Here is a 26,099-nt window from a genome sequence, read left to right as displayed (position 1 = left end):
TACTACAACATGAGTACATCACCCTTGTGAGCACCACCTGATGTCAACATATAGCACTGGAAAGATGATCGAGTACCTAAATGGTGCTGGTCCCTCTCTGAAGAGTTTGACAGGGAAGACAGATTTGAGGACGGTCTGGATCCGACCCGGTCCACCGCAGCGTCCTGGAACTCCTGCAGAAGTTTTGCTGTGTCTTCAAAGTGCTGGTGGCCGTCATCATGATCGGGCTCCTTCTTCACACATTTTCCTACAGATGAGAAAAACACAAATATTCAATGGAGAATGTAAGTGGTTTTGATGTGTAATATAAGAGTCCACCAGCAGAGGGTGTACCTAACGTGTTGAGCAGATCTAAAGACATGTCTGGGTAGCTCTTCATGGACATGAAATCCAGCACAGATCCAGCTTCTAAACCACTTCCATCTGCTCCCTACAGAAACAGTTTACAAGAGAAAAATGTCATTAATTGGTACTTAAAGGTGTTTGACACTTTAGTACATAAAACAAATGATTTCTAGCAGAAAGCGTACCGGCATGTCACATAAACCAGACTTGGCATCATCAATCGGCAGGTTCCTTTTCTGAAATACAAAAATTATTTACCAAACGGACAGTTCGGACTCATTTGAAGCAGTCGTGAAAACATCAATAAACCCACACATTATATTACTTGGTGGACAAATTGCTTATCCCGAACTATTTTCCATTGGTGTCTTTAATCATACTGATACGATGGTTAAAACTTCAACTCTGGTGTATTTTTGGGCTGCCGCCTGCAATTTTTTACACCCAAATTTAAAAGCTCACCTTACACACGTACTGTGGACTAAATGCAAAAAAATTGGTCTAATTTTACAGAAGACCCTGCAAATTTTAAGAAACAATTGCAATAATTCATAAATAATATTGAATATGTTTACAGTCTTATGATGAACATATTTTGTATTTTTTTTGCCTAAGTTTGCAAGCATGTAATTCTGGTTTTGTTTGCTCTATCTCCCTGCAAAAAGTCTTATTTCATTCCAATCGATGGCAGCAAGTACTAGGAAATTTTTTTTTTCCTCTTTCACCTTCCCTCACAATATACTGATCTGAAATGTAGGTGGCGCTCTAACACAACTGAGCACTCACACATGCGCTCCTCCATAGACATCCAGTGTATATTTTGAGCACATAGAACTTCCTCACCGTTTCATCGAATATCTTTGCTTCTGAGTTTCCTAGAAGCTCAATACTGGTGTCAATGGAAAGCTGAGATCCTTAGCTTTGCGATGATTTATAACATTTCATCATCAATAGTTAAAGGGATAGTTCAACCAAAAATGAAAATTCAGTCATTGTTTACTCACCCCTGTGTTGTTATATCTCTATATGATAAAATGTTGTGCTCAGTGATGTCATACAGTGGCAGTTTATGGTGACCACCTCTTCAAGCTTCAAAAGAACACAAAAGTATAATTCAGAAGTCTAATAAATTATAGGACATGAGAGCAACAGCTCACCCAGCCCCCTTGGGACATTGGGGCGTTCAAGCCAAAACTAATTTTGTTTATCTAAAAACAGGTCGTCCACAGAGATAGTGACAACAGAACACAACACAGCTGCACACAAACAGAGAACAAAACTTACTAAACATGTCTGAAGAGTTTGTAGTCCAAGAATTGATGCATTTCTATGCCCAGCCTTATTTTTATAATTTTTTTTTGGACGTGTGCCAGTTCACAGCAGAAGGAGTTACCCGTGCGATACCGAAAATTGAAAACAAGCGATCGATAGAATGTCCCGTCGCTCGTCACTGCTGGTTAAGACAAAAACTCTGATTAACATAGAGAATATAAATTTTATCGTGTGTCGTTTGCCGTCAAGTTAGGACACGGTATAACTGTGGCTGCCTGTAGCCTCTTCTATGTTTCTGTTTGATTTCTGAAAACTCTATATATATAAAAAAAATAAATAAATAAGGCTGGGCATAGAAATGCATCAATTCTTCGACTACAAACTCTTCAGACATGTTTAGTAAGTTCTGTTCTCTGTTTTGTGTGCAGCTGTGTTGTGTTCTGTTGTCACTATCACTGTGGACAACCTGTTTTTAGATAAAACGAGTTTTCGCTTGAACGCCCCAATGTCACGAGGGTGCTGCGTGAACTGTTGCTCTCGTGTCCTATCATGAACGCACACAGGAGATCAACGGTCAGTGAACATTTTCACTAAATAATACATTTGATTTCAGTTTGTTTCTCACCAAATCTTATTGTATGCTTTCATAACAATCATGAGTCTCATGAAATAATTTATTAGACTTCTGAATTATACTTTTGTGTTCTTTTGAAGCTTGAAGAGGTGGTCACCATAAACTGCCATTGTATTACATCACTGAGCACAACATTTTATCATACAGGGTTATAACAACACAGGGGTGAGTAAACAATGACTGAATTTTCATTTTTGGGTGAACTAATCCTTTAAGAACATATTTTGCCGATGATTTGTTTATCATGTTTTTTCTACTGGACTGCATATTTTGTTCTGAACTTCTAAGACATAACATTGAATTATTTGCCTAAACAAGCTCTCAAACAAGTAAACAATGACTTGTTTTAAAGAAAACATCCTAAGGTAGGAGTCAATATAGAGTTTGTTGCTATTTGGGGCTTAAAGAAGCAGTGATAAGGACAGACATGAGACGTTTGTATTTACTGTCTTACAGTGAGTTAAGTGCCTTGCTCAGGGACACAATGGTGGTGGCTGTGGGGATTGAACCGGCAACCTTCTGCTTACCAGTTCTGTTCTTTATTAACCATAATAGTAGTTAGTCAAAAGCACATTTCTTGAATATAAATCAATACCTGTCTGATTTGTATGACTGCCTTTGAGTGATCACCAGCGGTCATTTTATCCAGCAGTTCATCAACGATTCTCTTGGTGAAACTCCCACAACCCTTCACAAACTCCTGCAGACTAAAATACACAGACAATCCCTTCAACAACACAGTGTAATGAACAACAATCCAGTTTAATAAGACTGAAACCGGTTTGGAATAAAGACCTGAGAGCGCACTGGACGCCAGTCTCATCTCCATAAGCGGAGTACAGTGTGCCCATTTCCTCTGGCATCAGGTCAGGATAAATTGAATTGTTCTGAAGGGTTTGAGTGTTGTAAGCACTGCTCAAGAACGTCACTGAAACAAAACAACAGGCAATATTTGTTGCACAGAAATTCTTTGATGCAGTATTCATTTTTACACAGTATTTTTGTTTTAGTAATAGTTTTAGACCTTAAACAAAAATACCCTTTAACCCTTTAAGCTCGGACGGACCAGCGAGAAAAAAAAATTGCCAAAATATTACCAACTACAGTCTTGACCAACACAAAATAGGTATAGTTTGAAAGCTTAGAAGCTCTACTTCACAATGCATGCAGGCATTATGTCTAAAACTGAAGAAGTGCTTTGAAATTTGCAGACAAATCAGACGTGTTCCGTTTTGGTAATTTATAAAAAACAAATTGCACTGTACAAATGACTGCAATCAGTAAAAATATCAGACTCGTCAAATAGCCATGTATTGTATGTTGTTGGAAAGCACCCAAAAAGTAGAATACAACCTATTTATTTTACTCACAGACAAAAATATAGTGAGTAATAGCTGTGTATGTATATGACAATTATGTTAATGTTGCTTGTATGCCGCGTTTTCGCTTATAACTTCACGAAAAATAAACAGAACATAAAATATGTTTAAAAGCCCAAACACAAGGTAATCAGATGCATAGATCATTAGATAATCCACATGAAGCACAATGTTACATTTGGCCACCAGGAGATGGCGCCAAATACACGCCATAGACTCAATGATGACTCAAATGGCACCGAATGAAACTCATTCTGTGAAATCTCATTAATAAAATCATGTCTCCATGCTATGCAAACCTTTATTTACTGTTGTGTTTGCATGTATAATTAGTTCTTATGTACAATTATTATGTTTTATTTGTTTGGAGAGGCTTTGTTTAAATTGGCTTCAATTTGTTTATTATATCACTCTGTCATTTTGTTTGTTTGATCTGTAAAGCACTTTGGGTCAACTTCTGTTGTTTTTAAATGTGCTCTATAAATAAAGGTTGACTTGACTACGGTGTTTGGCCTGTACAGCGTTCCTCCAAATCAGTTGAAAGCAGCGCTGCTCTTCCGGGTGTGTCGCGCATGCATCACTTCTCGCATCAACATGCCAACGCCAATACGTCACACGAGAGACCACATGACCTCAGCCCTATCGTGAACGTGCATACTGCTGCTTACCGGACGCGATGATTTATAGTTAAAAAGTAGTTAAATATTGATCTTTTTCACACCAAAAGTGACCGTATCGCTTTATAAGACATTCATTTAACCACTGGAGTCGTATGGATGACATTAATGCTGATTGTCTGTGCTTTTTGGAGCATCAAAAATTGTGTTACCATCCACATCCATTATAAGGACCTACTGAGCTGAGATATTTTTCAGTTTTTCTTAAAATGTGTTCTGACGAAGAAAGGAAATAATATACATCTGGGATGGCATGAGGGTGAGTAAATGATGGGAGAACTTTCATTTTTGGGTGAACTATCCCTTAAAGTCTCACAAGTCTTAAAGGGACAGTTCACCCAAAAAAATGAAAATTCTCTCATCATTTACTCACCCTCATGCCATCCCAGATGTGAACTTTGAAGCTTCCGAAATGCACATAAAGGCAGCACAAAAGTAATCAATAAGACTAGTAATCAATCAATAAGTGGTTTAATCCATGTCTTCAGAAATAATATGATAGGTGTGGGTGAGAAACAGATCAATATTGAAGTCCTTTTTAAATAAAAGGACTTTAAAAATATATACTGTATATATCTATGTAAGAAATATGTATATTTCTATAAATCTCCACTTTCAAACAGCCCTCCTAAGCGCTCTTCTCTCCAAAGTGGTGTTCTTCTTTTGTTTTGGCAATTCACACTCTTCGTGCATAGCACCACCTACTGGGCAGGAAGGAGAATTTATAGTAAAAAAGGACTTGAATATCTATCTGTTTCTCACCCACACATATCATATCACTTATGAAGACATGGATTAAACCACTGGAGTCTTATGGATTACTTTTATGCTGCCTTTTTGGAGCTTCAAAGTTTTAGCTGCCATTCACATGCATTGTATGAACTTACAGAGCTGAGATATTCTTCTAAAAATCTTCATTTGTGTTCTGCAGAAGAAAGAAAGTCACACACATCTGGGATGGCATGAGGGTTAGTAAATGATGAGAGAATCTTCATTATTGGGTGAACTATCCCTTTAAGCGCTTAACTAAGCCCAGACAGAATCTGTGGATTTCTTTCTGTGCTGTTTTTGAATTAAAACCTCTAAAAATGAGATTTGGCTCTAGAGTTTCTGTTACCTTTGTGTCTTTGGTCGTCTTTAAAGCCCAATGACGTGAGTCCAGGTATCAGCTTATTTGCCAAAGAGCTCAAATCCACAGCATGAGTCTCTACCTCTGTAAATAACCACTTGATCATGATTAACATATCCTTCATATTCAATTAGTTTTAGATTTTAAAGTGTGATGACTGTACCCTCTGTTTCAGGATCCTGATTCACAACAGTGTATATCAGCGAACCTTCTGGGTCCTTTTTAAGGTAGCCAATCTACATAAAAAATAAAGACACACATGTGATAGTTGGGGATCATTTAACTCTATTTATATTGCTATAAACATGTCTTTAAAATCGATATTTATCTTACATACCTGTTAGATTAGTCATTGTATATTAGGATAAATTAGAATTAGGCCCAGATATAATGTTTTTCACATTTTCTACTCTAATTTTGGGGGGAAATCTGCAGAATGGATTTAAACTTGTGTTTAATGGAGCTGAGAGTACTATACTCTTATTGATAGCTGAAAAAACAATCAAATTCAACAAAATATCCAATAAACAAACACAAGGGACTTCATGAAGATTCTGTGCTGCACTTTTTATAATGTCACAGCGTAACTTCACCTTAGAGTTTGGCATCAATCGGTTGATTCGATCCTGCGCTTCATCCGCTGCATGTTCCACAAGTGCCAACACATGCTCCTCCGCCGTGCTGTCCGTAAAACTGCAAGCGTTACCCTCCAGTTCATAGAGATCACTACACAATAAACACATGCCCTGAGTCACACACCCGCAAAACGTTCCCTGAACTGCCATGGAAATTCTATGAGTATTTACTCACCCTCATGTATTTCCAAACCTGTATTAACACAAAAGGTGAATTTTCGAAGAATATTCTGGCTGCTGCTCTTTTCCATTAAATTAAAATCATTAAGGTGGCACATTTACTAGTGCACTCTGTTCAAAGTCTATTAAAGTCATACAATAACTTAATGTGTGGGAGAGACCAAAATTTAACCCTTCTGCTCTGTGTTATAGTCTCCCCCATTCATTTCCTATGGTCGGTCAAATTTGACCGCAAACAACACGTGTCGTTTTTTTTTTAGCATGCGGCCTAAATTCATCAAATCCAGTCCAAATTTTATTTTGTGTGTGTTGAGATGGCAAATGTAGGAAAAGTAACTAAGCCTTGATTCACTTAGATAAAGTATAACATTTTTATTAAAGAAACAAAATTGATTTTGGTCAAAACAGTATACAAGGGTTAAGTTATTATTTTTATTTTATTTTTTTCTTCCCTTTTTCTCCCAATTTGGAATGCCCAATTCCCAGTGCGCTCTAAGTCCTCGTGGTGGCGTAGTGACTCGCCTCAATCCGGGTGGCGGAGGACGAATCTCAGTTGCCTCCGCGTCTGAGACCGTCAATCCGCGCATCTTATCATGTGGCTTGTTAAGCGCGTTACCGCGGAGACGTAGCACGTGTGGAGGCTTCACACTATTCTCCACGGCATCCACGCACAACTCACTACATGCCCCACCGAGAGCGAGAACCACATTATAGTGACCATGAGGAGGTTACCCCATGTAACTCTACACTCCCTAGCAACCAGGCCAATTTGGTTGCTTAGGAGACCTGGCTGGAGTCACTCAGCACACCCTGGATTCGAACTCACGACTCCAGGGATGGTAGTCAGCGTCTTTGCTCGCTGAGCTACCCAGGCCCCCCAGGTAAAGTTATTATTAACTGAAAATCTTAACATCTGTTCTAGCTCTCCATGGCATGTTGATGAGAGAAGTAACAATTTCCAATTTGTAAATGAACGATTAGTTTGAGTCGAATCTCTTTCAATGATAAAATTGATCCAGTTTACATAACCGGTCTGAATGATTCATTCATGAATGATTATAAGTGATTAAAGATCTCAATTCTCAGTCTCTAATCCACATATTCTAACAGGTGTATCCGTGTTCGCTGACAACACCATTTCTTAATATGAATGCGAATGCTAATGAGATTATTAGTGAATAACATATATTTCAGTCTGTTCTTAACACTAACCTTTCATCTGACTTCAAACTAGGGATGCACCGATGTATCGGCTGCCGATATTTATCAGCCAATTAATGACCAGATTAAAACCATAGGCAAATCGGTTTTAAACATGAAAACGCAGATATGAAAAACCGAAAAGGTTCATTTATATTTAATTATCAACACACTTTATAAAAACTCTTTGAATTTAAATGCACAATCCAGAAATAATGATAGACACAGACTTTGGTATGGTATCCATTAATGCTGCATGACTGATTGAGTTAAGTTTGAAATCGAAATAAGGTCTTGTGCAATTATAAAGGCTTGAAAGGCTGTGTTTACAAATAGACTGTAATCAGCTCTTCAGTCAGCATTGTGTAAGCAAGCGGCGCCCTCTAGCGGTCTGGATGGCATTTTCCCTTATCCATTACACCACTGTAGAATTTAAAAGGCCGTTTTGCTCCTTGTTTTTATTTCTAATTGATGTGGTTAACATTTCAGAGGAATTGCCCAACATAATATGTTTTATTTTATGTAAAAGAGTGGCCAGGATATTCTTTAAAAATGTACCTTTTGGAAGTCACGTGACGCCATGCAAGAAGCAGACGTGTGAGCGACGAGCTCTGCGCACTTTGCTAAATTTTTAATTATTTTCATGTTACAATCTGGTGAAATTCGATACACCCAGTTACACATTTGCTCTTTGAGGTAAAACATGGCAAAGAAGTCAAAATCATCAGGCTCTGGAGACATTATAAGACACTTACGTGTTCAGGATGAAAGCCCCGACAGGCCTACAGACCGGAGACTCGATTTAGATGGCGTGGCGGGAGAAGAGATCCAGCGTCAGTTGTCCAACATATCAGTGATGATGACAAAGGTTCTTGCTGACTTGGGAGGATCTCGCTGTAATACGTCGATCGATTACGGCAATGGAAATAAAATTCACTGAGTTAGTTACAAGAGTGTCAGACACTGAGAAACGAATCGATTATTTGGAGTCTTCGGAGAGGGAATTATTCGCTAATCCGCCTGCGACCAAAGTTGATCTGGAACGTATTCTTGAAAAGCTTGAAGATCTTGAGAATAGAAGCCACAGGAATTGTTGGAATTCCTGAGCATGAGGAGGGCATAGATATGGTAAAATTCATAGACGAGCTCTTCCCGAGTCTGCTTGACATAACAGGCCACAAGCTGGAAATCGAGCGAGCTCACAGAGTCCCTGCTTGGAGATCTGTGGGAGAAAGGCCCCGATCGATCCTGGCCAAATTTCTGAGGTCATCCGATAAAGATCTCGTGTTGCACCAAGCGAGGAGCAAAGGGAAGTGTTCTTGGAGGAATCATAATATTTTCTTGTTCCTGGATTTTGTGAGTTCGACAAGAGAGAAACGAGATCGGTTCAGGGAATGCAAGAAACTCTTGTATCAGCGTAAGATCACTTTTGCATTGATGTTCCCGGCCAAACTGAGAATAGAAACAAAGGACAGTCGCAAAGTTTTTACATGTCCCAATCAGGCAATGTCTTTTTTTAGAATCAATGGGTGAGTAAACCATTGGATGTTTCTCATGTGAGTGGGTTGACTCGCTGTACTTACTCTGGCTTTTGAGGAAGCTGGGTGTCATTTTGGTTTCTTTTTGCATTGACTCCGTCTAGCGGCTGGAGTTTGCTTTGTGAATAACACTTTCCTTGAAGAAGCTTTTGCATTGACGGAAGATTACTTTTGCATGGAAGTTCCCGGCCAGTTTGAGAGTGGACACTATGGGTGACTGCAATATATCTACATGATCACACAAAGATGTCTTTTATAAAGTTGATGGATTGTGTAAGTCATGGTATATACTTTTATGCGGACTCCGAGTGAATTGACTTGACCATCCGGGGAACCGGGATGTCGGTTTTGTTTCTTTTTGTGTTGGCTCCACCTAAAGGCCGGAGCTTGTGCCGTTTACGGGACACTGGAATGATTATGTCATCCGCTGAGCTCATAACGGCTGGCTCACTGAACATTCGTTTGTCTATCCGTGAAACTGAACGGTTTTATATCAGCTGAAATTTGTTTTGTGGAGGATCACACCTTTAAAACAGTTCTGTAAATTAATCTACATGTTCTTTGAGTTCATTCTTCCTTTTGGCTGGGGTTTATTTTACAAAGTATTTTCTGTTATGTAATTTTGCTTCACAAATTTGTGAGGCAAAATTGTGCAATCCGATGGCAAAGTTATCGTGGGGGCTCGTGGGCGTTCATGGACCTTTTGAGTTTAGAGGGATTGTCGCCGGTTGGCGCTCTCGTACGTGGGGTTAATGCACACATTTTTCTTTTTTCTGTTTGTTTTGTTCGGGGGTAAGTTTAGGGTTTGATTGTTTCACTAATGGGGAATGTGGTCTGTACAGTTTTGTTTTTGACACACAATTTATTTTTTCTACTATATCAAAATGTCAAATGTTAATATGAGTGTACTATCTCTCTCCACATGGAATGTAAATGGTTGGGGCACCCCATAAAAAGAAGGAAGGTTATTACTTTTCTTAAACGTAAGAAATATGATATAGTGTTTCTTCAAGAAACGCATCTCTCCCCGCAGGAAGCGGAAAAATTTGGGAAGATATGGGGTGGACATGTTTTCTTTAGTGCTGGCTCGAGTAAGAGCAAGGGAGTCATTACACTGATAAGTAAACATTTACAATTCAAATGTCTCAAACAGATTAAAGATAAATTAGGAAGAGTCATTATTGTTTTAGCTGAAATTCAGGGGCAAAGGTTGATTTTGGCTAATATTTACGCACCTAACGCTGATGATCAGGGTTTTTTTTAATAGATCTTGAAGGGATGCTGCAAACCGCTGGCACCTCTCATGATATAATTTTGGGAGGAGACTTTAATCTTTTGATGGACTCAGTCCTTGATCACAGTGAAGCAAAAGTGTGTAAGCCCCCTAGAGCAACATTGACACTTCACAGGATGTGTAAAAATCTTGGTCTTACAGATATCTGGAGACTTTTGAACCCATCTGGTAGGGACTATACATTTTTTTCATCAGTCCATAAGATTTATTCTAGAATAGATTTTTTTTTTTTTATATACAAATCCCTCATTTCATCTGTTGTGGATTGCTCAATTGGAAACATTTTAGTCTCAGATCATGCCCTGGTGAGTTTAGAGGTGATGCCACATATAGAGAAAAATAAATCATATAGTTGGCACTTTAATGTATCCCTTTTCCAAAATCCTGAATTCCAACAATTGTTAAAGACTGAAATCAGTGTTTATATGGAGACCAACTGGTCCTCAGTATCCTCTGTGGGCGTGGCTTGGGAGGCACTTAAGGCGGTTCTTAGGGGCCGGATCATACAGTATGCCTCATTCATCAAAAAATCCAAAGCACGAGAACTCGTGGAATTGGAAGGAAATATTAAAAATGCAGAAGCAAAGCTGAAGCACCGTATGTCAGCTGATGGCCTCAGAGAATTGACCCGATTGAAATATAGATATAATACTATTTTGTCGCAGAAAGTGGAGTTTTGGCTATTCAGGGCAAGACAGTCATACTTTGAGTCGGGGGACAAAGCAGGAAAACTTTTGGCTAGATATATAATGCAGAGAGAGTCTTTTTCTACCATTCCCTCAGTGAAATATTTACCTCGGCCATTGATATTAATAATGCTTTTAAAGAATTGTACTTTGATCTCTATAGTTCCATGTCTTCGTCTACTGATGAAGATATTAGAAACTTTGTGGAACCATTAGAATTCCCTAAACTGACGACTGAGCAAAACAATTCTCTTGATTCTGAGATAACCTTGGAGGAGCTTGGCGAGGTTATTAAGGCCCTACCTACTGGCAAGGCTCCGGGGCCTGACGGCTTTGCCGCCAAGCTTTTCAAATCTTATGCTACAGAACTGGCTCCACTTTTGTTAGAAATTTATACTGAATCATTAAAGAATGGAAAGCTTCCGCCAACCATGACACAAGCCCGGATCAGTCTGATTCTTAAAAAGGACAAAGATCCTTGTGTAAAAGTTACCGTCCAATTTCCCTGATCCAGTTAGATGTAAAAATTTTGTCAAAAATTCTGGCTAATCGATTAAGTAAATTTATATCTCTTATACATATAGATCAGGTGGGGTTTATTCGGGGCCACAGCTCTACTGATAACATTAGGTGTCTCATCAATATCATGTGGTCAGTGGCGAATGATCAGTCTCCGGTCACTGCCATCTCACTTGACGCTGAAAAAGGCGTTTGATATGGTAGAACGGGATTATCTTTTTAAGGTTTTGGAAATATACGGGTTCGGGAGTACGTTTATTGGATGGATTAATTTACTTTATAGACACCCAGTAGCAGCGGTACAAACAAATAGATTAATTTCAGATTATTTTACTCTGAATAGGGGCACTCGGCAGGGTTGCCCTCTTTCCCTGTTATTGTTCTGTCTTGCCCTGGAACCATTAGCAGCTGCGATAAGAAGGAAGATGATTTTCCAGGGGTGGTGGTGGGAGGTATGGCGCATAAACTCTTGCTTTACGCAGATGATATTTTATTATTCATCTCGGACCCCACTAGATCTATGCCTTGCCTCCACAGAATTATTAATTCCTTTTCTAAGTTTTCAGGATATAGAGTCAATTGGTCTAAATCCGACAGCATACTGCCCAGAAACGGCTTTCCAGCCGGGTGCTTTCCAGTGGCCCAAACAGGGCATTAAGTATTTGGGAATTTTATTTCCAGCAAATTTGTGTGATTTAGTTAGAGTTAATTTTGACCCCTTAATAAAACGGTTTGAGCGATGTGGGCAGGTGGGATTCATTACATTTATCGATGACTGGGAAGGTTAATGTTATTAAAATGAATTGTATTCCAAAATTCAATTACTTACTGCAGTCTCTCCCTGTAGATGTCCCCCTCTCTTATTTCAAGCAATTTGATAACATAGCAAAGTCCTTCATTTGGAATGGTAAGCATCCCAAATGACATTTCAATAAGTTACATAGGCCGATTGACGGGGATGGGCTAGGCCTACACAAGATTTTATTTTATTATTATGCATTCAGTCTCAGACATTTGGCTCATTGGTCACTTCCACCTGAGAGAGCCCCTCCCTGGTTCTGTATAGAACAAGAAGCTCTTGCCCCTATTTCGCCACTGCAGAGCCTTTCTATCAAATTAATCGGAGAAGCTAAGTTACATCCCGTTATCTCGCACTTGAACTCGGTATGCACAAAGTGTCCAGACTGTTTAATTCTGACATTTTTTTAAATGTTGCCTCGAGCATATGGCTGAATCCCAAATTATGCATCAACAAGTCCCCTTTTTGCTGGTCAGAGTGGATTGGGAGGGGGATTACTACACTCGGTGACCTATATGAGAATGGAGTGTTGAGATCCTTTCAAAATTTGGTTCAACTTTTTGGGATTCCTAGATCTCAGTTCTGTAAGTATTTACAGCTGTGCCACCTGCTCTGTACTGTTTTTGGGAGTAGTTTACACCCTCCTAAAGCGGCAGATACTCTGGGAGTGGTGATTACTGCTTTTGGAAAAGTTCATGAGGCATCGGTGTATTACACTCTACTAATTCAGAGTTTGGGAGACGGAACTTCAACTTCTCTTAAGAGACTATGGGAGAAAGATCTACATTTGGTATTGGAGGAGGGAGAGTGGGCTGGGATTCTAAAAAACTTCGAATCTCTAGAGACGCAAGGGTTCGCCTCATGCAATTTAAGATTTTACATAGAGTCTATTGGACCCCCTCTAGATTGCATAGGCTTGGTCTGAAAGACACACCCACCTGCTGGCGATGTCAATCAGAAGATGGAGACACAACCCATGTCTTTTGGGGATGTGTTAAGATGCAAGAATTTTGGATGAGGATTCAGAGTTTTATGTGCGAAGTTTTGGCCTCTCAAATTTTATTTTGCCCCAGACTCTGTATCTTAGGAGATAGGGCAGTCATTAATTTGGAGAATAAGCACATGAAAAACTGGGTCCTAACTAGTATTATGATCGCCAGATAGATCACTTTGAGGAGTTGGAAGTCGGCTGGAGCGCCCCCGTTTCAGGAGTGGTGTTCAGAGATGGCCAGAGTGGCAGCTCTTGAGGAGGGGGTATCCAGAAGACTTGGGAGTCTAGACATGTTTGTGAAGAAGTGGGGCAGATATCTGTCTTTTTTGGAGGGCTCTCGGGGAGGGACAGTGGAGAGAGAGGTGTAGGGGTTTTATGTGTGTGATTGTTTTATTTATTTTTGTTGTGTGTCTATGGTTGTGTGACCACTGGAGTGTTGTTGGGAGTCGGGTGGGGGGGTAGTGGGGGTTGGATATCGATTCTGTATATGTGTGTTCTGCTATTTATATTTAATGGTTGAATCAATAAAAAATGTTAAATCGCAAAAAAATAAAATAAATAAATACATAAATAAATTTACCTTTTGTGTTCCACAGAAATAAGAAAGTCATACAGGTTTGGAAGAACATGAGGGTGAGTACATAATAACTTTAATTTTCATTAAAGCACCGTAAATCATCATCAGCTTGAGCTTTACCTGATGATAGGCTCTTTGGCGGGCTGTTTTTTGGATTTTTTGGGGTATTCGGTGTGGATGGGAATGGTCTCAGGCACAGGTTCCTCAGAAGCGATTTCGTCGTCTCCCAGTATGGCAGCCTGCTGAGAGAAATCCATGTCCTGCATGAAAGACATGCTGCGCTTCAAAGCTAACAGCCGCTCCTGTGAACATAGCACAAATACAGCAACAAAGCACCCATTTACTCCTCCTGCGGGAGGCCTGAGGAATGCCATGGAGATGGGAGGGCGAGGAATGGCCAGTGCGGAATGGATTGAGAAAAAGAATGAGATTTTATGTTTTTTAGGCACAATACACTCGAGCCAAATTAATCACGTCACGTGCATCAAAACAGTGGGATCCAGTGGGGTCTGCACTGAAAATTTTGATTTCTTTTTCATTTCATTTAAACTTGGAAACAAAGTTGTAATATTTAGAAAAATGCAAAACAAATTAAAGTCCTGACAACAAACATTTACAAATCTGCACTATTTCCTTGGTCTTACTGAGTGCATGCTGTTATTAAAGCAAAAAGGGACATACCAAATACCAAGAAATTCTCAAATTAATTTCAGTTATTTACTCAAATTGTTATGCTGATAGTATTATATGTAGGGATGCACCGATACCACTTTTTCTCTATCTGGACTTTAAAGGATTCAGATCTCTTTTTTGTTTAATTTAGTTGTAAGATATCAGTCCACTTTACATTCAGATTTTTTGGAACCATTTAGCTTAAATTTTGCTGTAATTTGTAAACAAATATGAATGATTATAATAATAAATTATTATTATTGTTGACTTTTAGATTTTTAAAATACAACAGTAATTTATTTCAGTCTTGCACTTTTAACTTTAAAACTCTCTGGCTTTTATTTTGACGGTTGGGACACTCCAGGAAGTCCAGTAAGTGTTAATTTAATTCGCTTCTTATTCAAATTCTGGTAAAATTCTCCTCCGGTGCCGCTCTACATGCAATAAGTGAACCGAACTACTGAGCATCTACATCTGAGATGCTGTTCATGAGTAGCACTGAATTTGGATTTGGATCGGGCTCATCAGACCAATACCCGATCCGTTTAAAAACGTCAGTATTGGAGCCGAAACCGATCCAGGTATCGGATTGGTGCTGGTATGAAAAATGTATATTTAATTATAAAAATGCAAAATGGAAGCATTTTTGGACCCCACTGGATATATCACCCTAACCTTACACTAGATTTACGATTATTAGTATCGTACTCATTACTCAATCGTGCGCATTAGAATGGTATTTTATCTGAATGGCAATGAAGTATTGGATGATGAACAACAAACAGTTGAGAATAAGAAACTGCATTTATCATGTTACTTTGCTCATCATTTTGAAGCCTGTGTGGAGGAGTTTCTTTGCAGCCTTGTAGTAAACCGTCTCTGGTCGGTTATAAACCATGGCGTTATCACACATCAGCTTGAAGTCTGCCTGGAGATGTTAGAGACACAAATTTATAGATCAGATGAAAGTTTTTTATTTATTTACAGTTGTTAATCATAAATTAGAAAGTACAGCATGCAACATATTTGAAAGACCCCATGAAATCAAAATTGGAGTCTTGTGGCATTTGGTCCGTCTTTTAGCAAGTACACTGTAAACCCTAATGTTGCCATTACTGGATAAATCAAGTTGGCGCCCGCTGGCGATCCCGCGAGAATAAATACAGTCTTGACCAGCACAAAATAGCAAGAAGCTCTACTTTACAATGCATGTAGGCATTATGACCAAAACTGAACAAGTGCTTTGAAATTTGCAGACAAATAAGAAGTGTTCTGTTTTGATAATTGATTAAAAAAAACTGCACTGTATATATTATTGTAATCAGTTTAAACATCAAACTCATCAAATAGCCAGGTGTCATATGTTGTTGGAAAGCTCTCAAAGAGTAGAATACAACCAGCTTATTTGTTTTACTCGCAGACAAAGTATAGCGAGTAATAGCTAAGTATATATCTTTGACAATTATGTTGGTGTTGCTTTTATGGCGTGTTTTTGCTTAAATATTCACAAAAAATTAACAGAACATATAATATCACATATCATTATTTAAAAGAGGTGATTATCTTTCAAACGAGTCCACACACAAGGTAATCAGATGCATAGATCATAAGATAATCCACATGAAGCACAATGTTACATATGGCCACCAGGAGATGGCGCCAAATACATGACACAGACTCAATGATGACTCAAATGACACAGAATGAAACTCATTCTGTGAAATCTCATTACTAAAATCATGTCTGCATGCTAGTCATTGTTGCGTTTGCATGTGTAATTAGTTCTTATGTACAATTATTATGTTTTATTTGTTTGGAGAGGCTTTTGGACACTATGATAAATTATTTTTATAGTGCTATAACTTTTGATTGCTTTGTTGTATCAACACAACATTTTTCTCAGATACAGTATACATGATTGGGAACCTAACAAAATCAGTTTTTGAAGCCACCTTATTGTACACCTTACATACATAAAGTCCTTATATACACCTTACACCCAGAGATACATTATATTGCCAAAAGTATTCGCTCATCTGCCTTTAGACGCATATGAACTTAAGTCACATCCCATTCTTAATCCATAGGGTTTAATATGATGTCGGCCCACCCTTTGCAGCTATAACAGCTTCAACTCTTCTGGGAAGGCTTTCCACAAGGTTTAGGAGCGTGTTTATGGGAATTTTTGACCTTTCTTTCAGAAGCGCATTTGTGAGGTCAGACACTGATGTTGGACGAGAAGGCCTGGCTTGCAGTCTTCGCTATAATTCATCCCAAAGGTGCTCTATCGGGTTGAGGTCAGGACTCTGTTCAGGCCAGTCAAGTTCTTCCACACCAAACTCACTCATCCATGTCTTTATGGACCTTGCTTTGTGCACTGGTGCGCAGTCATGTTGGAACAGGAAGGGGTCATCCCCAAACTGTTCCCACAAAGTTGGGAGCATGGAATTGTCCAAAATCTCTTGGTATGCTGAAGCATTCAGAGTTTCTTTCACTGGAACTAAGGGGCCAAGCCCAGCTCCTGAAAAACAACCCCATACCATAATCCCCCCTCCACCAAACTTCACAGTTGGCACAATGCAGTCAGACAAGTACCATTCTCCTGGCAACCGCCAAACCCAGATTCGTCCATCAGATTGCCAGATGGAGAAGTGTGATTCGTCACTCCAGAGAACGCGTCCCCACTGCTCTAGAGTCCAGTGGCGGCGTGCTTTACACCACTGCATCCGACGCTTTGCATTGCACTTGGTGATGTATGGCTTGGATGCAGCTGCTCGGCCATGGAAACCCATTCCATGAAGCTCTCTACGCACTGTTCTTGAGCTAATCTGAAGGCCACATGAACTTTGGAGGTCTGTAGCGATTGACTCTGCAGAAAGTTGGCGACCTCTGCGCACTATGCGCCTCAGCATCCGCTGACCCCGCTCTGTCATTTTACGTGGCCTACCACTTTGTGGCTGAGTTGCTGTCATTCCCAATCGCTTCCACTTTGTTATAATACCACTGACAGCTGACTGTGGAATATTTAGTAGCGAGGAAATTTCACGACTGGACTTGTTGCACAGGTGGCATCCTATCACAGTAGCACGCTGGAATTCACTGAGCTCCTGAGAGCGGCCCATTCTTTCACAAATGTTTGTAGAAGCAGTCTGCATGCCTAGGTGCTTCATTTTATACACCTGTGGCCATGGAAGTGATTGGAACACCTGAATTCATTTATATGGATGGGTGAGTGAATACTTTTGGCAATATAGTGTATATAATGTCAAATAAGTAAAAAAACAAAAATTATCAAAACATCAAAAGCCACAACATGTATGTTAGATCCAATACCAACTAAGCTCTTAAAAGAGGTATTCCCTGTAATCTCAGAACCTCTTAATAATTATTGTATGATCTAAATTTGAGTCTAATTAAAATTAGTAGAAACAACATTTAAACAGCAAATCTGAGTTAAATCTACTTGCATCTAGTTACCTTATATAGTTAAGTTCATTCTATATGATCACCAAGTTAAGTGAACTCAATTACACACGTTTTCGAGACACCATTACTCAGTTAGACTGAGGGAACTAGTTTACTCAATCAGTTGAGTAAAGTCAACTTATTAGGGTTTTCAGTGTAGCAAATCATGGTTCATGGCTGTGATGTAAACTAAAGCCTATTGGCTAAAAAGGGGATGAGCCCTTCAATATGTCCCACCCCAACTTTCTGTTTTATTATGAAATAAAAAAGTGCTCGTTAAGTGACTGAACTGGATCTTTACCAAGTATTTGTATCAGTTTGAAAATGAAATCTTGCATGATCTAATCAGCATCTTTGATATGCAGGACACTTGAGTATCAGTACCTTGAATTCTGTGATTGTTTTGTATTCGTTTCCTGTGATTTTGTCCTTCATTGTGCTGAAGTCCATGGGATGTTTGATTATATTGGAGTAGCCCGGAGCGATGGCGTCTGTTACAGGGAAGGCGAAGAATCCGTGTTGATCTTTCCTGTTGAGAAACAAACATTGTCCTCATATAATCCAGATCCGATGAAAGATCTGAAGTTTAAAATCAGGGACTAAAAACTAAAAGAAAATTCATTTATGTTCATTATGAGCAGAAACTGTATTTTTTCATTCCATTTCTGGCATTTTGCTGCCTCCTTTCAAATACGTAACCGGTTAGAGTGAAAGAAAAGATCGGTTAATAACGTTCTGTTTAAAATCATAGCAAGCTTAGTATACAGTAGCCTAAATAAAATAAGGTATTTTCAGTAAATGTATTCTTAATATTAAATATATCCCAAACATTTTTTTTAATTATTTCAAATATACATCTGGCCATCTAAAATCAATTAGTACCATAAATCTCTCTTCTCAAATCTCACGTTTGGACTAAACATAATCTTTATTTTGTTTCAATTATTTGTTTTAATTACAGATCTGCTTCTCAGTCAAAACTCAGCAGCATCAAATCTACAGGTGCATCTCAATAAATTAGAATGTCATGGAAAAGTTAATTTATTTCAGTAATTCAACTCAAATTGTGAAACTCGTGTATTAAATAAATTCAGTGCACACAGACTGAAGTAGTTTAAGTCTTTGGTTCTTTTAATTGTGATGATTTTGGCTCACATTTAACAAAAACCCACCAATTCACTATCTCAAAAAATTAGAATATGGTGACATGCCAATCAGCTAATCAACTCAAAACACCTACAAAGGTTTCCTGAGCCTTCAAAATGGTCTCTCAGTTTGGTTCACTAGGCTACACAATCATGGGGAAGACTGCTGATCTGACAGTTGTCCAGAAGACAATCATTGACACCCTTCACAAGGAGGGTAAGCCACAAACATTCATTGCCAAAGAAGCTGGCTGTTCACAGAGTGCTGTATCCAAGCATGTTAACAGAAAGTTGAATGGAAGGAAAAAGTGTGGAAGAAAAAGATGCACAACCAACCGAGAGAACCGCAGCCTTATGATTGTCAAGCAAAATCGATTCAAGAATTTGGGTGAACTTCACAAGGAATGGACTGAGGCTGGGGTCAAGGCATCAAGAGCCACCACACACAGACATGTCAAGGAATTTGGCTACAGTTGTCGTATTCCTCTTGTTAAGCCACTCCTGAACCACAGACAACGTCAGAGGCGTCTTACCTGGGCTAAGGAGAAGAAGAACTGGACTGTTGCCCAGTGGTCCAAAGTCCTCTTTTCAGATGAGAGTAAGTTTTGTATTTCATTTGGAAACCAAGGTCCTAGAGTCTGGAGGAAGGGTGGAGAAGCTCATAGCCCAAGTTACTTGAAGTCCAGTGTTAAGTTTCCACAGTCTGTGATGATTTGGGGTGCAATGTCATCTGCTGGTGTTGGTCCATTGTGTTTTTTGAAAACCAAAGTCACTGCACCCGTTTACCAAGAAATTTTGGAGCACTTCATGCTTCCTTCTGCTGACCAGCTTTTTAAAGATGCTGATTTCATTTTCCAGCAGGATTTGGCACCTGCCCACACTGCCAAAAGCACCAAAAGTTGGTTAAATGACCATGGTGTTGGTGTGCTTGACTGGCCAGCAAACTCACCAGACCTGAACCCCATGGAGAATCTATGGGGTATTGTCAAGAGGAAAATGAGAAACAAGAGACCAAAAAATGCAGATGAGCTGAAGGCCACTGTCAAAGAAACCTGGGCTTCCATACCACCTCAGCAGTGCCACAAACTGATCACCTCCATGCCATGCCGAACTGAGGCAGTAATTAAAGCAAAAGGAGCCCCTAACAAGTATTGAGTACATATACAGTAAATGAACATACTTTCCAGAAGGCCAACAATTCACTAAAAATATTTTTTTTATTGGTCTTATGATGTATTCTAATTTTTTGAGATAGTGAATTGGTGGGTTTTTGTTAAATGTGAGCCAAAATCATCACAATTAAAAGAACCAAAGACTTAAACTACTTCAGTCTGTGTGCACTGAATTTATTTAATACACGAGTTTCACAATTTGAGTTGAATTACTGAAATAAATGAACTTTTCCACGACATTCTAATTTATTGAGATGCACCTGTATATTAATGCTTCATATCTAACAATAATCCAGTGCAGACTTGGAAACAACTGATTACCTCCATATTTTTCCTTGCATCTGAATCATGCATGTATATGTAGTAATTATATATAGCTGTCTAAAAGGTCTTTAGTATGTCACGAAGAGCTACATCCAAAATGTGCAATTAGGCAAAGAAATGTGTGATCACCTTCAGAATCAAAACACATGCTCATGTTCAACTAAAAATAGTGAAGCCCCATTTTTAGAGCAACAGGAAGTGGCTTAATTCCGAACATTTACTGTGATAAACCCTTTGGTTTTTGGTGTTATTAAAAAACAATTATTGGAATGCAATTAACCAGTTAACAGCATTTAAAAAATAATGTTTTCACTCCAGAACAACTGAATTTTTTGTTCATTTTTGTTTTTTGTTTTCGTTCCTTGAACCATTTTTAGTCCACGTTTAAAATCACAATTGTCTGCTTTTGCAACATCTCACCTCTGCAGCAGACGCAGGAAATGCTCCAAGAGCTGCTGGCGAGGAGTGGATTCATTGTCTAGGAAAAGCAAAGAAGTGAAAAGGTGTTAATTTATCTGCAAATAAATATAAATATACTGTATATATAATTTTAAAAAATCAATAACCTATAAGAACCCATATTTTGGTATTTTGATTTCTTGAGTGTTCTGCACCATTCAGAAAACAAATCTGAATTGAGGTAGCAAACAGAATGCAGTATTGTCATTTGAATTTAAGGCAACTGAATTATATTTACAGGGATGGGACGATATGGTTACCTCACGATTCAGTTCGATATATGGTATGAGGTTCACGATTCGATGTAACACTTATTACAGATTTATTTATTTTTTTTAAAAGAGCAAAATGCTCATTATGTCTCATCAAAATAAAGTTATTTAATACACAATAGAAATGTCAAAGTTTAAATCATAAGAGTTACTCTATAAGAAAAGATCACAAACAAATAAGCTTTCATGCTGATCAGGTGCAAAACAACCAATAGAACTGAACAAAACACGTCCTGAAAAAAGTATGTGAAAGTGTACATTTACATTTTAATAACTTGTTTGTCATCATTATTAGAATCAAAATGTAACTTTGGAAAAATACAGAAACTCTACATTATATGAATTATTATTATATCATGAAATAGAATATATAATAATGATATGAGCTATCATTGTTTAAAATAATGTGTACAATTTACAAGTTTACATTCATTTGTACAAGAAACGCTAAAAAGGTCACTGTCACTTTAAGTGGCCATGTTTACATGCAACCAAATAATCCGTTTAGAATCTCAATTGGATTAAATGCCTTCATGTAAACACAAAAGTGACCCGATTGAGCTGGATCCGAATGAAATTTCCATCCGACTGAAGGGGATTGGTGTAGACCTAAAATAATGAAAAATATTAGTCATGTAAATGTTTGAATCCGACTACTTTCTCAATCGTATTCTAAAAATACCTAGCGCTCATGCGCACAGATGTGGTGTGTATGAATGTTTATACATGATACTCTTCACGTGAACCTAATTTATACAAAGCAATGACGAAACGGGGGCCTGGGTAGCTCAGTGGTAAAATACGCTGGCTTCCACACCTGGAGTTCAGTAGTTCGAATCCCAGGGTGTGCTGAGTGACTCCAGCCAGGTCTCCTAAGCAACCAAATTGGCCCGGTTGCTAGGGAGGGTAGAGTCACACAGGGTAACCTCCTCATGGTCGCTATAATGTGGTTTGTTCTTGGTGGGGCATGTGGTGAGTTGAGCGTGGTTGCCGCGGTGGATGGCGTGAAGCCTCCACACACGCTATGTCTCCGTGGCAACACACTCAACAAGCCACGTGATAAGATGCACGGGTTGTCGGTCTCAGACGCGGAGGCAACTGGGATTCGCCCTCCACCACCCGGACTGAGGCGAGTCACTACGAGACCATGAGGACTTAAAAAGCACATTGGGAATTGGGCATTCCAAATTGGGAGAAAAAAAAAAGCAATGACGAAACACATTATTAAGGGTATGCAGGCTCACACTGAATATTCTGCAGGGCACATATTTTCTTTCATGACATCACAAAAAGCAAAAAAGGACATTGTCATTCTTAATAGGGACTTTAACAGCAGGTGCGGTTTTCAGCGTTCTGTGTTCCATTGCACGTACTCGACATCACTTCCTGACGTCGAAACCATCATTTCTAAAGCATTTCTTCTTTGCCATAGTGACAGCCGATCGTACGCGACAGATTAAGAAAGTAAATGTTAGATTATGTTTTACAAGAGATGATGCAAAGTGAACACAGTAAATAGCCTAAACATCCACCTCAAAACTTACTGTATGTTAAATTACACACGATTATAGGCTATGAATAAAAAAAACCTCAGAAATATCAGTAGCCTATTAATAATAATATCTAGGTTTCAGACATAGGCTATTAATATCGTACAAGAGTAAAACTCTTCTTCTGACAGTTATTTTACACTGCGAGCATCCCTTCTCTTGCTGTTTTAAATAGCCTACCTTTTTTTTCTTGAATGATTAAATGCTCCGTTACGGCGTCATTATTGCTTAGTGATTTTTCCGTTGCGTACCGTCCGCAGATGTAGCTTAAAGTCCCTATTATTTTGTTTCCATTCCACATCTGTAAACTCCTTTAAGTACAACTCTCAAACACCTATTTTCACTTCATGCTCGCATCCAGAGAAGCCTGCGGTTAGATTGGGGGAGGAATGGGCATGAGGCAAATACATGGTTAAGTCAGACAGGGTATTAGATGCTGTTTCTAATTCTTCGTTTGCCAAGTAGAGTGAGTAACACTCTAAAGATGAGTCGCCTCATCTTTGATGGACACACATTACACGGAGGAAACGGTCTGTTTTAATCTCAAGCACTTTTCATCAAAACAAGGTGATTTTCCAGGTATTCCAGTACTTACATTTCAAAAAGCTAAATTCAAGCACTTTAAGGACCTCGTGTGAACCCTGTAAACAGTGTAGAAAACTACGCAGTAGCGGTTAAATCAAGCAATAGAGAGATTATGATGGTTGACGGGTCAATTCATTTATGATCACATGGACAGAAAACAATGTTGCAAATTTCGAAATACTGAGTTATGCCACGATACGGTTCGTTGTGTTTTTGGTTCGTGATATATATCGAAATTTGATATATTGTCCCATCCCTATATATTTACATTTATACATTTAGCAGACACTTTTTTCCAAAGCGACTTTGGAGTGTAGGTTTTGATAACACATGTTATTTTTCAATATGAATTACCCATAAACATTATAATTTACCCCAAAGTCTGTCAGAATTCATTCACTTTTATTATTAGTACACTTGCGTAATTATAGCTCAATGCATCATATAACCAATACACTCAATATTTAGTAGGGATGCACCGATCTCCGATACTGAAGCTTTTAGACGGATCAGGTATCGGTCCGACAATCCCGATCCAAATCCGATACTGTGTGTTAGTCATGTTCGTTACTGTCAAGCTCCAAAAATTACATAAAAGAACCATTAAAACACCATTAAAGTAGTTCATATGACTCATTTGCATTTTATTCAAAGCCACTTGAAGACGTGTGATAGCTCTGTCAGTCACAAAAGGCTGTGTTTAATAAGTAAATATATAGTATGCACGTGCAGTGCCAGCGTGTTAGTGAATGGCGCTACTCTGTTGACACACACACACAAGCACGTAAACCGCTAGCACTCGCAGCTATATTTAGCCTTCACGCGTGTGCAATATTTGAGCACTACTCACGAACAGCATCTCAGATGTAGATGCTCAATAGTTCAGTTCATTTATAATATGCATTTAGAACGGCACCGGAGGAGCATTTTACCAGAATTTGAATAAGAAGTGAATTAAACTACTGTGAACTTGATTACAAACAGACACATACAGGACTTCCTGGAGAGTTCAGAATGTCAAAATAAAAGTCAGATGGTTTTTTTTTTAAAGATAAAGGTGCATGATTGAGATATATTATTATTATTATCATTTGTTTATAAATTATAATAATATTTAAGTTGAATGGGTTCCAAAAAATAACTGTGTGAATGAAAAGTGGACTGATACCTTACAACTAAATTGAACAAAAAAGAGATCTGAATCCTTTAAAGTCCAGATACAAGTTGAAACAAATTTAGCAAAAGAAAAAAGAAAAAACAGCTTATTTTCTACTAAGATGTGAAGACTGGAATTACTGTTAATTTTGCTGCTACATTATCCAGTATACTATTTAACAATAAAGTGTTTCTTAATAAGCTACACATTTATATTGAAATAATGTGTAGTTAGAGGTTTGTGTTTCTTTACATATTAAAGAGTACTCCCAATTAGATCCACACAATAATGTAAAGATATTCTAAACTGATTATGCAAAAAAACAACACTGGTATCGGCTTGTGATCGATATCGGCCGATACTGAGATTTCCGATATCGGAATAGAAAAAGTGGTATCGGTGCATCCCTAATATTTAGTTTTATAGTTTTATAAAGTTATCTGATATAATTTTGCAATGCTGACTAACAAATAAAATATGTTTTGATGGCTGTGTTTATTGTTTTGACAAAAGACGTCTAGCCAGTTGAGTTAAAAAAGATATTATACATAGCAGGCAATTAATAAGCATAATTTATCAAAATCAGTGATAAATGAACAATTATTTAAGGTTGGTTGACAAAATTGTGAATGTGTTGAATTCTTTAAATTGCAATTCAATAAAATTCCTCTTCCTGTCATTCCAATTCAACATCCTCTGGGGTGAGGCCAATCCAAATTCACACTAATGAACTGAAAGTGGGTCAATTCTTAAATTCTGCATTTCAACACTGTTGTACCTTGTTGAGTTCGACAGGCTCGTACGGGCCAATCCTCTTGTTGATCCACTTCCATTTTCACTTTCACTCCAGGGGTAAACTCATCGGCCTCTGGTTCAGATTCAAATTTCTCCCTTTTCCTCTTCCTGTCCTCTACAACCACCTGATATATAAAAGTTCCTTTAGTAAAAGCACTCATCTGACTTCAATTAATCAAACAGGTCATCAGTGTCATTACCTCCACAGGCTTGGCCAGGGTGAAAGGCTCCACTGGCACATTAGCAGCATTCTCTAACTGCTCGCGCTCACGTTTCTTCCTTTTTTCCTCCTGGATGAGATCCATACAGCAGTAAGAAGAACAGTAAACAATAAGCTCAAGACAAACTGTGAAATTGGCCTGACAAAGCCTAGCCTGAAAGCTTAATACCTCTTCAACTCTGAGGCATTTTTGGGCTGCCGTCTGCAATTTTTAACTCTCAAATGTAAAAGCTCACCATTTACACATACTGCTGACTAACAGTCTCATTTTTTCATTCCAATTAGTCATAAAAAATATTGTATATGTTTACAATCTTATGATAAATAGAAAAAAATAACTTTTTTTTTGTTGTCCTAACTTTGTAAGCATGTAATTCTAGTTCTGTTCACTCCAGCATCCTCCGAAAAGTCTTATTTTATTCCACGAGA

The 26,099-nt window shown here is 38.4% G+C and overlaps 1 protein-coding gene across 4 annotated transcripts in view; it reads right to left on the bottom strand.

Moving 5' to 3' along the window:
* The window catches only part of LOC127453641 (bromodomain-containing protein 9-like), a 33,477-nt gene that overhangs the window by 4,818 nt on the left and 2,560 nt on the right, over window positions 1-26,099 (bottom strand). Inside the window, exons 3-16 of one of the 4 annotated variants that reach the window (XM_051720190.1) lie at window positions 25,651-25,740; window positions 25,434-25,575; window positions 21,054-21,111; window positions 18,377-18,521; window positions 15,345-15,455; window positions 13,976-14,157; window positions 6,030-6,162; window positions 5,600-5,672; window positions 5,425-5,520; window positions 3,047-3,179; window positions 2,847-2,958; window positions 531-581; window positions 334-430; window positions 77-247 (exon numbers count right to left, since the gene is read on the bottom strand). In XM_051720190.1, the coding sequence (XP_051576150.1) occupies window positions 77-247; window positions 334-430; window positions 531-581; window positions 2,847-2,958; window positions 3,047-3,179; window positions 5,425-5,520; window positions 5,600-5,672; window positions 6,030-6,162; window positions 13,976-14,157; window positions 15,345-15,455; window positions 18,377-18,521; window positions 21,054-21,111; window positions 25,434-25,575; window positions 25,651-25,740 (1,594 nt within the window). The remainder of the gene's footprint in view (window positions 1-76; window positions 248-333; window positions 431-530; window positions 582-2,846; window positions 2,959-3,046; window positions 3,180-5,424; window positions 5,521-5,599; window positions 5,673-6,029; window positions 6,163-13,975; window positions 14,158-15,344; window positions 15,456-18,376; window positions 18,522-21,053; window positions 21,112-25,433; window positions 25,576-25,650; window positions 25,741-26,099) is intronic. The other 3 variants (XM_051720191.1, XM_051720192.1, XM_051720193.1) reach the window with 3 other exon arrangements.

This window comes from Myxocyprinus asiaticus, chromosome 16, assembly GCF_019703515.2.
Source record: "Myxocyprinus asiaticus isolate MX2 ecotype Aquarium Trade chromosome 16, UBuf_Myxa_2, whole genome shotgun sequence".
NCBI classification, from domain to species: domain Eukaryota; kingdom Metazoa; phylum Chordata; class Actinopteri; order Cypriniformes; family Catostomidae; genus Myxocyprinus; species Myxocyprinus asiaticus.
The sequence above is the reverse complement of the archived record's forward strand: the minus strand, read 5'-3'. Positions and strand labels throughout refer to the sequence as shown.